This window comes from Thermobia domestica, chromosome 7 (genome assembly GCF_964235325.1).
Source record: "Thermobia domestica chromosome 7, izTheDome1.hap1.1, whole genome shotgun sequence".
Lineage (NCBI taxonomy): Eukaryota > Metazoa > Arthropoda > Insecta > Zygentoma > Lepismatidae > Thermobia > Thermobia domestica.
In genome coordinates this window covers 142,792,507-142,804,522 of record NC_137460.1, presented here as the reverse complement: position 1 = coordinate 142,804,522, position 12,016 = coordinate 142,792,507, and the positions used below count along the sequence as shown (strand labels likewise).

General features: G+C 35.9%; 2 protein-coding genes across 3 annotated transcripts in view; one reads left to right on the top strand and one right to left on the bottom strand.

Moving 5' to 3' along the window:
• LOC145690429 (putative helicase mov-10-B.1) overlaps positions 1–6,808 on the top strand; it is a 128,928-nt gene extending 122,120 nt beyond the window's left edge. Inside the window, exon 20 of the mRNA XM_081765293.1 lies at positions 3,386–6,808. Coding sequence (XP_081621419.1) covers positions 3,386–3,426 — 41 coding nt within the window. The 3' untranslated portion in view covers positions 3,427–6,808. The remainder of the gene's footprint in view (positions 1–3,385) is intronic.
• The window catches only part of LOC145690430 (S-phase kinase-associated protein 2-like), a 211,071-nt gene that overhangs the window by 44,101 nt on the left and 154,954 nt on the right, over positions 1–12,016 (bottom strand). The gene's annotated exons all lie outside the window — the stretch shown is intronic.

Below are 12,016 nucleotides of genomic sequence, written 5' to 3'. Positions count from 1 at the left end.
ACTGTTCATTTTCCAGCTTCGCACCTAAGTGGTATTTTTCTCGACACTAAGGACATACACGGTAATGAAGATCCAGGCATGACTTAACTTTGGTTATAAGGTGATGTGCGGCACATTTTGACCACTAATCGTGATGTTGTCATTCACATCTAAGGACAATATTGTCTATTCCCATAGAATTTCACACTTTGTGACCTTTATGTTTCCGATGCCTTATTTGTGTGTCTGTGTATGTGTGTGTCGGTGTGTGTGTGCGTGTGTGAAACAGACGCAAACTTTTTGTTTTCTGAGTATTTCCTAATATTAAATATCATAATATGACAATGGTCTTATTTGTAAGAATGTGTCCCCGGTGGATGAATGGATAAGCTCTTCCCCTTGTAATCAAGGGATCTCAGGTTCGATTCCCGGTGGGGACAGAGGTAGTCCAGATCCCTTGTTCAACTGCGGCTCCATCCTTCGGACGTCATCATCTCATGGCAGGCAATGGCAAACCATCGTGGGTTCACCTTGCCCAGGGACCTTCGGGTCACAGCCCTGCCTTCGGGAGGAACACCACATCATCTTGATGTGCATTTCGGAGGTGCTGATGGTACGTAATACAATTTCCAGCCACCAAATACTCTCCCATACAGTCTATTAAACTACCGGATGGTGCCCAATTTCAACACCCTGTATCAGCCAAAGGAAACATAACACCACTTTCGTTTCTACCTATTATTTGTCCCGTACTCTGATGCACATCATATGTGCAAATCATTGATCTCAGAGTTGTGGACGGTACCTACAAAAATCCGAATATAACATGTAGTTTCCCATATACTCCATTATAAATATTTGCCGTATTTTGGCCCTACCTTCTTGAAATCGTTATCAGTGTCGTCGAAATATTTTTTTCCTAAAGAGTTGCCTTTATATCTATACGAATACAGCAAAAAAGCGAGGCAAATAAAACTTTTATTTTTGACGAGAACTTACACAGGGTCCTTTCGTAAGTTGTTTGACGTCAGGCAATTTTAATTCCTCTCTGTACACTTCACCCCTTTCGCAGCTTATCCCGTCCACATCTTACACTTTCACTTGCGGACATAATACTCTTGTTTTTATAATTATCGATTTCATTATCTGATACTTGCGAAAAAGATTTACTGGTGGATATCTTCTCACGCTTCACTTTGAAACTGAATATGTGTCTCTTGTACTTTCACTATAATTACGCGTAACATTTCCATTCATTAATTTAATTTGATTCGTTTGCACATTCAGTGAGTTGACTTGTTCTTTTAACAAGTCCACCTTTTGCTCAGTTTGCTGACAGCACTCATATGTGTTTACTCAATTCATTATTTTACTGCACGACTTCACTTGCTTGGTGACAATTCTGTATTCGACCTACATGTGAATCTATACTTGCTACCACTCCTATGATCCATTTATTTTGTGTGTCCATAAACATTATATCCTTGACGTTAGATCCCGTCCAAAATCATTTGTCTTCACGAATTGAAACTTAAACTATATAAAACGATAATTATGCCTATTGCTGTACGGTCGTAAAACATGGTCGCTTACTTTGAGGGAAGAACGTAGACAAAGTAGTTGAGAAAAAAATCATAAGACGAATATTCGGACCGAAGAGAGCCGGGAATGGCGGAAACTTCATAACGAAGAACTACATAATTTACACCGTTTAGCCATAATATTAGGATAATTAAGTCCAGAAGGCTTTGGTGGGCAGGTTATATAGCCAGAATGGAGGAACGTAAGAACTCTTTCAAAATTTTAACTGGAAATCCAATCGGGAAAAAAACATTAGGAAGACTTAGGCGCAGATTGGAGGACAATTAAAATGGATCTCTCAGAAATAGGAATACAAAGTAGAAACTGGATCCGATTGGCTAAGAACAGAAGCCAATGGATAGCTTTTGCGAATGTGGCAGTGAACTTAATTTTATTTAGTTCGCCTCCTTTTTTGCGTTTTCTAATATGTGTTTTGTCTTATTCCTGGTAAATAACATTTCCATGTCCGTTGTGGACTTTTACTTTAGCCATACATTTAAACATGGTGTATGCTAAGTCCGGAGTCTTGAACCAACTCCGCTATGAGGAAAGATATGAGAATATGAAAAGACAGGAAATTCGTTGGAGTAGACTGTTTTGAATCTAAAATGATGGAAATTTTTCAATTGCACCAGCCGTTCGGGCTCCACGCTAGTTGGTAAGGTGCCGTATGTTAAGTGAAAGAACCTTCAAATCCAGCGGAACGAGCGGAACGTAAAAGCACACAAAAATGACGCTGGTTGTGTGAGGGGAACCTAGATCACTTAGAATCAGTTTGGCAACAATGGTGTACTGCTAGTATGGTGAAGGCCCAAGGGAAACACCCTGTTGAACTGACAACGTTGCTTTTTCATTCAACGTAAAACTTCTTAACAATATGGAACCTAAACTGGTGGTGTGATGGGATAAATTTCACTACTTTAGATTGAAAATCTCGTATTTCCATCGACTTTCGACTTTCCTTTCTTTCCATTTTTTCTTATCTTGACTCATAATGCTTATGGCTCCGAACATTCGATATACTTAGTATATCTATCTATCTATCTATCTATCTATCTATCTATATATATATATATATATATATATATATATATATATATATATATATATATATATATATATATATATCAGCCATTTCCCGTTCTTCGCACGGGGAGAATTCGTGTCATTTTGGCATTTTGGAAATAAAGGACAGTGGGGGCTAAATTTGGATTTAAACGGCATCGGAAATATCCATTGTTCGTTTCAGCGATCCCGAAAACTATGTAATCGACACTAATATATATCTCCCGCCTCCCCCTCCTCAAATTGCGGGACTGAATTTAGATTTAAACCAGCATTGGAAGTGTCACTGTTCATCTAAGCGACCCCGAAAACTATGGATTCAAAACTGATATCGGTCATTTTCGAACATTTTTAAATGTCTCTCTCTTCCCTAAGTTGCATAGTCAATGAGAAAAAAAACTTCCCAGACCCGAACCCCATCTGTGTTGAAAATTTTATCAAGATCGGTCGGGTGGTTCAGGAGTTATGAAATCACAAACATAGTCACTTTTATTTTTATGTATATTGATTTTTTTATATCTCCCTCCCCCCCCCCCCCGTCTCCCTCACCTATGTTGTACCGTCAAAGTGAAATAATAAAAACAATCCAAGGCCCGAACCTCATCTATGTTGGAAATTTGATCGAGATCGGTTAGGTGGTACAGGAGTTATGAAGTCACAAATATAAGTCACTTTCAATTTTATATATTAGATAAACAGTGGTTGTCTGTAACACTATTAAACTAGTGGTGATAATTTTCATGTTTTCCTACTTTTCCAGCCCCAGCTGAAGAGAAACCGCGCTGGAGATCAGAGAGATAAAACAAGGGCGTATCGTTTGCGTGTGTGTGTGTTTGTGTGATATATATTCATTCCATTTAGAAGCACATTACACTACGTTAATAGAAGATAATTGTGCCTTGTGGACGGTTTTTGTACCTGAATGTTAAGAACCAATCTTGTTCTAGTGCTTGCTGAAAGAAACTAGAAGTTTTAATACGACTGAAATCGGTTGTTGGTTTAATAATTAATTTCTTTCATTAAGTAAATCTTAACATTTTTTTCTTTTTTTTTTTTAATAATCACTATTTAGATTCTTTTAAATGCAACAACATGTTCTCATATTTGAAATCCAGATTGAAGAAGATAATAGAAAACATTTTAGTAATTAGTAAGTAGTATGGTGCATGAAGCAGGTCAAAGTAACAAAAAACTTCTTTTGAAAAGAGAGAGAAGAAAGTCAAATTTATTAACGATTTTTACGACGAATGATATTTTCTGTATATATTGTATAGATTAAAGAGCAGTTTTAATCTTATCACAAGACAACCAGTGGTAATATTATCATAAGATCTATTTTTCATGACAGTTGAGTTTTGAAGTTTAAAAGAAACATGACTCTGCCTTCATAACATACTGAAAAATAGAAACCTTTACTATGTTGGACCATTAAAAAGATTTATATTCAGCGCTGGAAAAGATTAAGAAGAAACTATCTTTTATCGTTTACATTTTAGTCATTGTCCGCGAGAGAGTTACGAGTTGTGTGTTTACAGACTCTACCATTTTATTATGAAGACTGATATCTTACTATCTTGTAGCCTTATTCTTTGATAGATCTATTTTTTACATTTATATGGATCTTTCATATTTTTGTTATTCTTTCTTTTGGTTTGATAATATGACAAACATGTTAAGGTTTTCTTTCAAAAATCTAATGTTATAATAGGTATGTGATGCTTGGAAGTAGAAGTGATAAATTACAGTGCTCTATAATTAAAATGGTGTAATCAGAAGATTTATGTATGTGTATTGTTGCCCATTTTAAATTTTAATCATTGTGCACTTGTCACATATATTTGAGTTTTATTTTAAAGATGTTTATGTTTCTTTCAGAGGTTTAAATTTAATTGATAATATTTTTCTGTATCAGTAATTAGAAAGTGTTTCTAATATGTTCAGAAGTATGAATTTTTTTTATACGGTATATAGCTATTATTGTAAGTGTTTTAATATTATTAATCTGTTGATGCTGTTATCACAGACATATTGGAATGTAATTTCTTTTATGAATTATACTAGTCTGTTGTTAGAGCAAGATATTTAATCAGAACACTATTTCGAGATTTGCGGACATTCCGGAGACAATCCAAACGGGATCGAATCATTGAATTTTTAGATTGATTTTTTTAAAAACTATGTATTGTATAAATTAGTTTTAATTCGTAAACATCAGTCAATCTGAGAGCTTGAACAATGAAGTCAGTATCATTGGCAAGTTTAAAAACATTTCTAGGATTCTATCGTTTGTCTTACAGAACTTTAAGCGATTCTTGTTACTTTCATTATCTGGAGCTTTCAGCTTCAGCAGCAGAAAAGCAGTCGCAGGTGCGGAAACTGGCCAGTAGAGGAGATACTAGTGATTAAAATTATTAAATTAAAATAATAATAATAATAATAAGAAGAAGAAGAAGAATGAAATCTTAAATTTGGTGTCTATGGTTATACTCTGTATGTTAAAGGAAACGAATGATAAATCCAAATGAATGATAAGAGAAGAATGAATGGATTAAGAAGGTAGGAGAACCTCGAAGAAAGCCATAAACATAATGTCCCACCACGGTCTCTTAATTGGTTGTGATCGAACTAGGACCACTAGCACAAAACATCATGCGTTTTTCCCTCCATCGAATAAAGAGGCTCAATTAAAACGATGAATCAGAGTTTGTTTTGATCAGCAGTTTGGACTCTTATATGTTAGTCATGCTTAGTTTATCACAGAAATTTGCACTGTGACTGACGTTTATCAGTGATTTCTAAAATAGTACTGTGCAAGATAATTTAGCTTAGAGTAATATAGTGTTTTTAAAAGAAGGCTGTAAATTTCACTTTATGTAGAGTTATGTTTGTATTAAAGTTTATTTTATGATAATTATCTATAGCATGTTTATTATGTTTCATTAGATTTTAAATCTTGTTAATACGAGTATATTCATGACACACATTAAAATTGTACATGAACTTGTAATATGTAACAATAATCTCGAGAAACTTTTTGATATCAGAATCTGAAAACAAGTTGTTACTTGATGATATAGCTCACAACAGTTATCGGGATCGAAAAGATATACAAGATTAAACAATTAACGTTCAAACATTTCTTAAGGTGCAAGTATTGAAAGGTTTAACGAGTTAATAATGAGCAGCTTATAATAAGAATACAAATTATCACCACGAATTTTATGAGTTCTGAAACAATATTAAAATATTTCTATATTAATTTTATAATACTCTAAGAAATATGAAAATATGTTACATAACTCGATGAACGTAATTTACTGTATATTCTCATGCCGTAAAGTATACCATTGTCGCCACAAATAGTCAGGTGAAAAAAATCTTGCCGTCTTTCTCTTCCTACCGTACCCTTTGTTTTATATTTCGAATGGTGATTACGTCTGAACAGATATACATATAGTAACATTGTTACAGAAATATCCTGTAAATATTGTAACATGTACTGATGCCCTTGTTTAAGATAATTTCAGATACCTGAACTTCGATAGTATTATTTTGGTGGTAAGTATGGCTATCTTTACAAAGTGCTGGCTCTGTGATTAAGCATCTCTTGGCAATAACGTCTCAATGAATTATAGAATTCAATTTTAATGCTAATATTGTAATTCATCATACTTCTTAATTGCGGAGTATAAGACATCAGTACGGGTTTTAAAAAAAGTAAGATCTCAAGGGTTTGTACATTTCGAAAGTTCATGTATCGCGTGAGTAAATTAAATTCAGAACTGCTAGTGATACTTGTAGTTATTTGTGTTTGAAGTATATACAGGTTTATATCATTGGTATATTTTAGAGAGTGGCATTTAAGATTTTTATATCTATTATTATTATTATTATTATTATTATAGCATAGAATGATGATAAGATATTAAGTTTATATGCCATTCAAAAAAAATCTCAAATGTATTTTTGTACATTTTTAAAGAATGTATCAAATGTTAATTGTTTTGCTTATATTCTAGGGATTTAATGTATTATATTCGTACAATGACTTGATTCGTGTAAAGAGGATTATATTTGCACTGAAAGTTGAGATTTTCGAGGAGTAGTATATTTTCGTTTGTGATATATAAAAAAGACAAATCATGTAAAGTTCAATGTAAGAATAAAAGGCTTTGTTTTAATATTCTGTCTCCTTTTTAATTGAAAGAATATCTAAGAATATTAGGAAACAAGAGAATTATCTTCCAAGAAATAATCAAAGAAAATTACATGTTTTAAATCGAAAGTTTTCTCCAGCATATACCAATAAGAAGTTTGTCTCTATTTGATGTGAAAATAATTATAATAAAACATGAGAGATATGGAGATTTCAACGTTTTTTAAAAATGAAGCAATTAAGAATCTCGACTGTATTTTACAATTGGATTATTTATTGGATCAAAAGATCCAATATATTTCAATCAAAAATTTTCTGGTACACCTTATATCTGGAGAACTACATATAGTGTAACCAAACTCAAACCATCACTTAACTCAGTATAATGTGCTTATTCCGTAGAAAACTCGATTTAGGGTCCATTCAAAAAATCTTGTGGCTCTTGATCCAAAACCTAATTATTGGCCAAGATCGCAGTCTTTTGATGCTTTTTTTATCATTCTTAAAATTCTTGTTTTCACATTTATGATTACATTGTTTCACCTGTTTTACTCAATGTGAACTAATTGCATGTTTGCGCTGTCTCCTTTCAAATTAAACTTTTAACTTCCTTGATCTCCTCCGTGGCTAAGAAGTTAGCATACGCGCCTTTGGCGTGGGAGACCCGGAATCGATTCCCGAGTCATGTGGTTCGGATTCCACGTTAACCATCAGTAGGTCCACGTCTCATATAGCCTCGCTGCTGAATGGGACGTTAAACTTAAAATCAACTTAACTCTTCTACTTCCTTTTCATCGTCCACAGAATCTCTTTCATGTTTGATTTCAATTTTTGCTGTGAAAATATACTGGTGGAAACGCATTTTACTTTCTACCTTATGTTGTACATCTCCCAATTCGAGCAAAATACAGACACCAGCCACCGTAAACGGCAGATCATAGTATCTATAGAGGGCATGTGTTAGCAGTAATCGTCGCAGAACAAGACGAGCATAGTTAAGTGTGATCATATTGAATGTCTGCAATCCTTGAACAATGCCAACAAACGCCTAGTGTACAACTAAGTGTCTTCGAACGTAGCTGTAGCCGTATACTGGGACAGAGAGGATGGTTAAACGTTCCGTTGAACTGCCACTAGCATAACGACAGTGATCAATCGGTAATATACACGATCAGAGAGAGAGGGTTTTCATAGCCGATGTGTACCTTGAAAGAAGAATCATTTCCGTCGCTCAAACTCACAAGACTACTGGCAATGTAATAAGACCTACCATGGTTTCCATATGATCATACGAACACTCAACATTCAATTGTTGAAGATTGATCTACCATTCTGCGTTTTTCTTCCGCGTGATTACTCCTGACAGTTGCTCATCGCCAAGAACATCATCTGTGCTATCAGGAGGAACTGCAGTGTCGAGGCATATAGGAGATTGTGGTATTCAGTGATGAGAGTAGTTTTTGTTTTGAGCACAGTGATGAATCTGTGCTCATATGTAAAATTCAGATGAACGGGAAAATTGACCGTGTTCCCATTTGTCATATAGAACCTACACTAGACTTCCTGGTATTCAGTAAAAGAGGGAGCACATAATGTAAAGTAGGGTACATACCGTCTTCTTGAAAGGAAATATCACTACCACGTCCTACCATCGTGGTATTGTCATTACTCTTCTCAGAGCTTATCTGGGCAGTTATCTTCATCAGCACAACACGTGTTTCCATACCACAGATATAAACTCGATCACCCTCTACCCGAAATATCCTTCCCTGGCCTGCTAAGTCTCTGGATCTAATCCTTACTGAGCACTGTGGGACGGCACCTGACCGGCAGTCGGGCTCGGCAATGACCATCTCCCAGACAAACATACAACATCTATACGACCGGCTACTCGTTCAAATCTCTGGCGAATGTAGAAAGGTTAATGTTAACAGATTACATTCTTATCGTATAGCACCAATTTTTATGATTAATATGTTCTTCTCAATTTTCTCGAAAAGTACGTATGAGGGCTTAGTTAGCATCACCCATATAATTTTGTTGAGTTTAATAAGATCATCAATTGACATATGACTTACGTTGGGAGATTTCTTTTACCCGTTAATCGCTAATATTGTAGAATCTTATTGCATATATAGAAGTTTCACATGTACATTTTTTTAATTCAGAGGATATCTCATTTTGTGCAGATTAACGTGTCTTTGGAGTATAAAAAGGGTGTTATGTGCATTTTCTCCTGTTATCCACAGCTACTATTAACAATATGAAAGTAGACCAAAATGAAAGAAAGAAAGAAAGAAAGGACATCATTCGTGTGAAGAAATCTTCAAAGTTGAAGATTCTGAGTCACAAGTTGAAAATATTCAAAAATACGTGGATACATACCATCTTTGCATCCAAGAAAGAAATCTAGGCAACTATTCCATCCAAGTATATTCTATACATGAGTGGATATCTTATAAAAGAAAAGTTTGTGTAGATGGACATCAACAAAGAGGACACGACTCCATGATGCGATCAGAGAGAGAAAGAGTACGAAGGGCTTTTTCGCCGTGAGAACCACGTGGATGGAGGAGGCAACTAAGGTGAGAGAGGTCAGGTCTCGTCATGCAACTTTCTTCCAAACAACCAAGCGACCCGTCCATCGTGACCAAAGGGTCACCACTGGACTCTGACCGTCAAACACCTTTGGGATATACCGTATATCTCATCTCGCCACATGATGATTTTTCATCATCTAACTGCAAACTGATAGGCTACACAGTACTTTGCGCGATCTTCTGCAAAGTCGCATTCAAAAGGGAATCTTTACAAGAACAAACTAAGGTTCTGTAGTAAAATCACGAATCACTCGAAAATATACTAACAACACATCATCGCTAACGTAAGTTAAGCATAATATAATTGATAATAAAATAAACAATAATTGATTACAGTCACCCAAAAAAAAAAAGAAAAGTTCTGTCCACTGGACTCCAGGGAATGGATTCAATGTAGTTTGTTACGCAGAATCCAAATTTCGAAACCCCAGACAATGGACCGTGCCTTTTTTTTTTTTTTTTTTTTTTTTTTATGGGCGAAAAATGTCAGCGAATTTTGGTATTTAAGACAGCACATACGCTTTTCGGCCATAAAAGAAAATTCACACGGTCGATTGTCCTGGGGTTTCGAAATTTGGATTCTGTGTAACAAAATACATCGAACGTGTACGCTGGCGCCCGGTGCACAGAACTTTTATTTCTTTTTAAGTGGCTGTATTATTCAAGATTGCAGTGTTTCTCGACAATTATATGAATTGAACGTTTTCAAAGCAGTCTATTTTGTCAATAACTCCTTTATATCCTTAGCTTGTTTGTGTGTACGTCCGGGAGACACAAAATCTCAAAAACTGATTATCAATCTAATTTTTGAGGCCCTAGATAAATTTAAAAATCTATTTGAAGATATCACATAATTACTGTAAAATTAGCGGTATTTTAATTTCTCAGTGATTAGGTCTCTTAATGGATGATTATCAATTTTGGCCAGAATGTAGAGGATCAAAATTTAGGGATTGAATTCGTTGATGGAGACGATCCATCCAGTTGATCCCAAGATACAGACAATCAAAAATCGGTTCCCCATGTATGAGGGTCACTACGAAAGTTTTGGGATGTGAAATAACTTACATACTTAAAATCAATTTAGCACTTACATTTTCTCAAAGTATTCACCATTATACTGTACACACTTTTGCATCCTCGAAAACCACTTTTGGAAACAGTGTTGCCAGTCTTTTTCTTCAAGTGTTGAAAGTTCATTCTCGTAAGCCACTACAGCTTCTTCAGGGCTGCAACATCTCTTCCCACGCATGCGATCTTTGATCCTGGGGAACAGAAAAAATTCACACGGGGCCAGGTCAGGGCTATACGGCGGATGAGTCATAAGTTTGACCTCCGTAGATTCTAAGAACTGAATTGTGATGTTGGCCGTGTGTGCGGACGCGTTGTCATGATGAAGCAGGATCCCACGCAATCCCTTTCTTGGACGCCGTTCCCGAAGCTTCTGGAACACTTTTGTTAGGCAAACAGTGGTGTACCACTGAGCAGTAACAGTCCTTTATTCTTCAAGTGGAACATTGCAACATGGCCAGATTTGGAGAGGAAAGTTGCGACCATCTTCTTCCCCACACTTTGCGGTCCCTTCACTTTCGTGGGTGTATTTTCATCTGGAAAGATCCAAACTGTAGACTGGGTTTATTTTCAGGGTAAAATTGATAGATCCAAGTCTCATCACCAGTAACAATGTCAGAGACGCGTCGAGAATTGCCTCCATCAAATCTTGCAAGCATTTCTTCACCATTCCACACGCATGCGCTTCTGCTGTTCAGTCAAAGTGTGAGGCACCCAACAAGATTAAACCTTCCTGAGCCAAAGATGATCATGAAGAATTTTTGTTACTGCTGGCGATCCAATGTTCACTGTAGATTCAATGTCCTTGAAAGCTGTTCAAGAATTTTCTCGAATCATTTGTTCCACAGCGGCAATGTTTTCATCTAACACAGCTGTTGCCGGACGTCCAGCTCTCTCTTCATCTTTAAGCGATGTCCGGCCTCTTCTGAATTCACCAAACCACCGAAAAATTGTAGCACGGAAAGGAGCAAGGTCCCCAAATGCCCCTGCAAACGGTCAAGGCTTTGTGTCTCGTTCAAACCACTTTTGAAATCGTAAAGGATCATTGCCCGAAAATGGTCCTTTTCGAGCTCCATTCTAGACAGCCGAATACTACTCAGATCAACAAACAAGTGAAGGCGATACTGCCACGGCGATAAGCGAGGCGAGTTGAAACTTGCTTCGCTTCTTCACTCTGGATACCACTACCGAACGCAATTATTGGAATTCAAATACTGTGCCACAACAATGCGTATCTCAAAACTTTCGTAGTGACCGTCGTATTGCAATGGAAGTAATTATGGATTTCGTCCTTGCTTTATAGACAACCCACAGTGTTTTTGAGATTAGCGGATCATATAATGTTCAGGTTTCAAAATACTAATTGTTTGTGAAATACAACGCTAAAATGAAACTAAAATGATTTTCTACTCGACAAAAATATTTATTTATTTTTCTAGTTTCAAATATTTATTCATCTTAAAATATACTTCATTTAATTTGAGATGTATTTAAGCCTACGCTTGGTAAAATTTAGTTGTTACGGAAGTGTGTTTACCAACAACCAAACCAAACTTCTTTACAT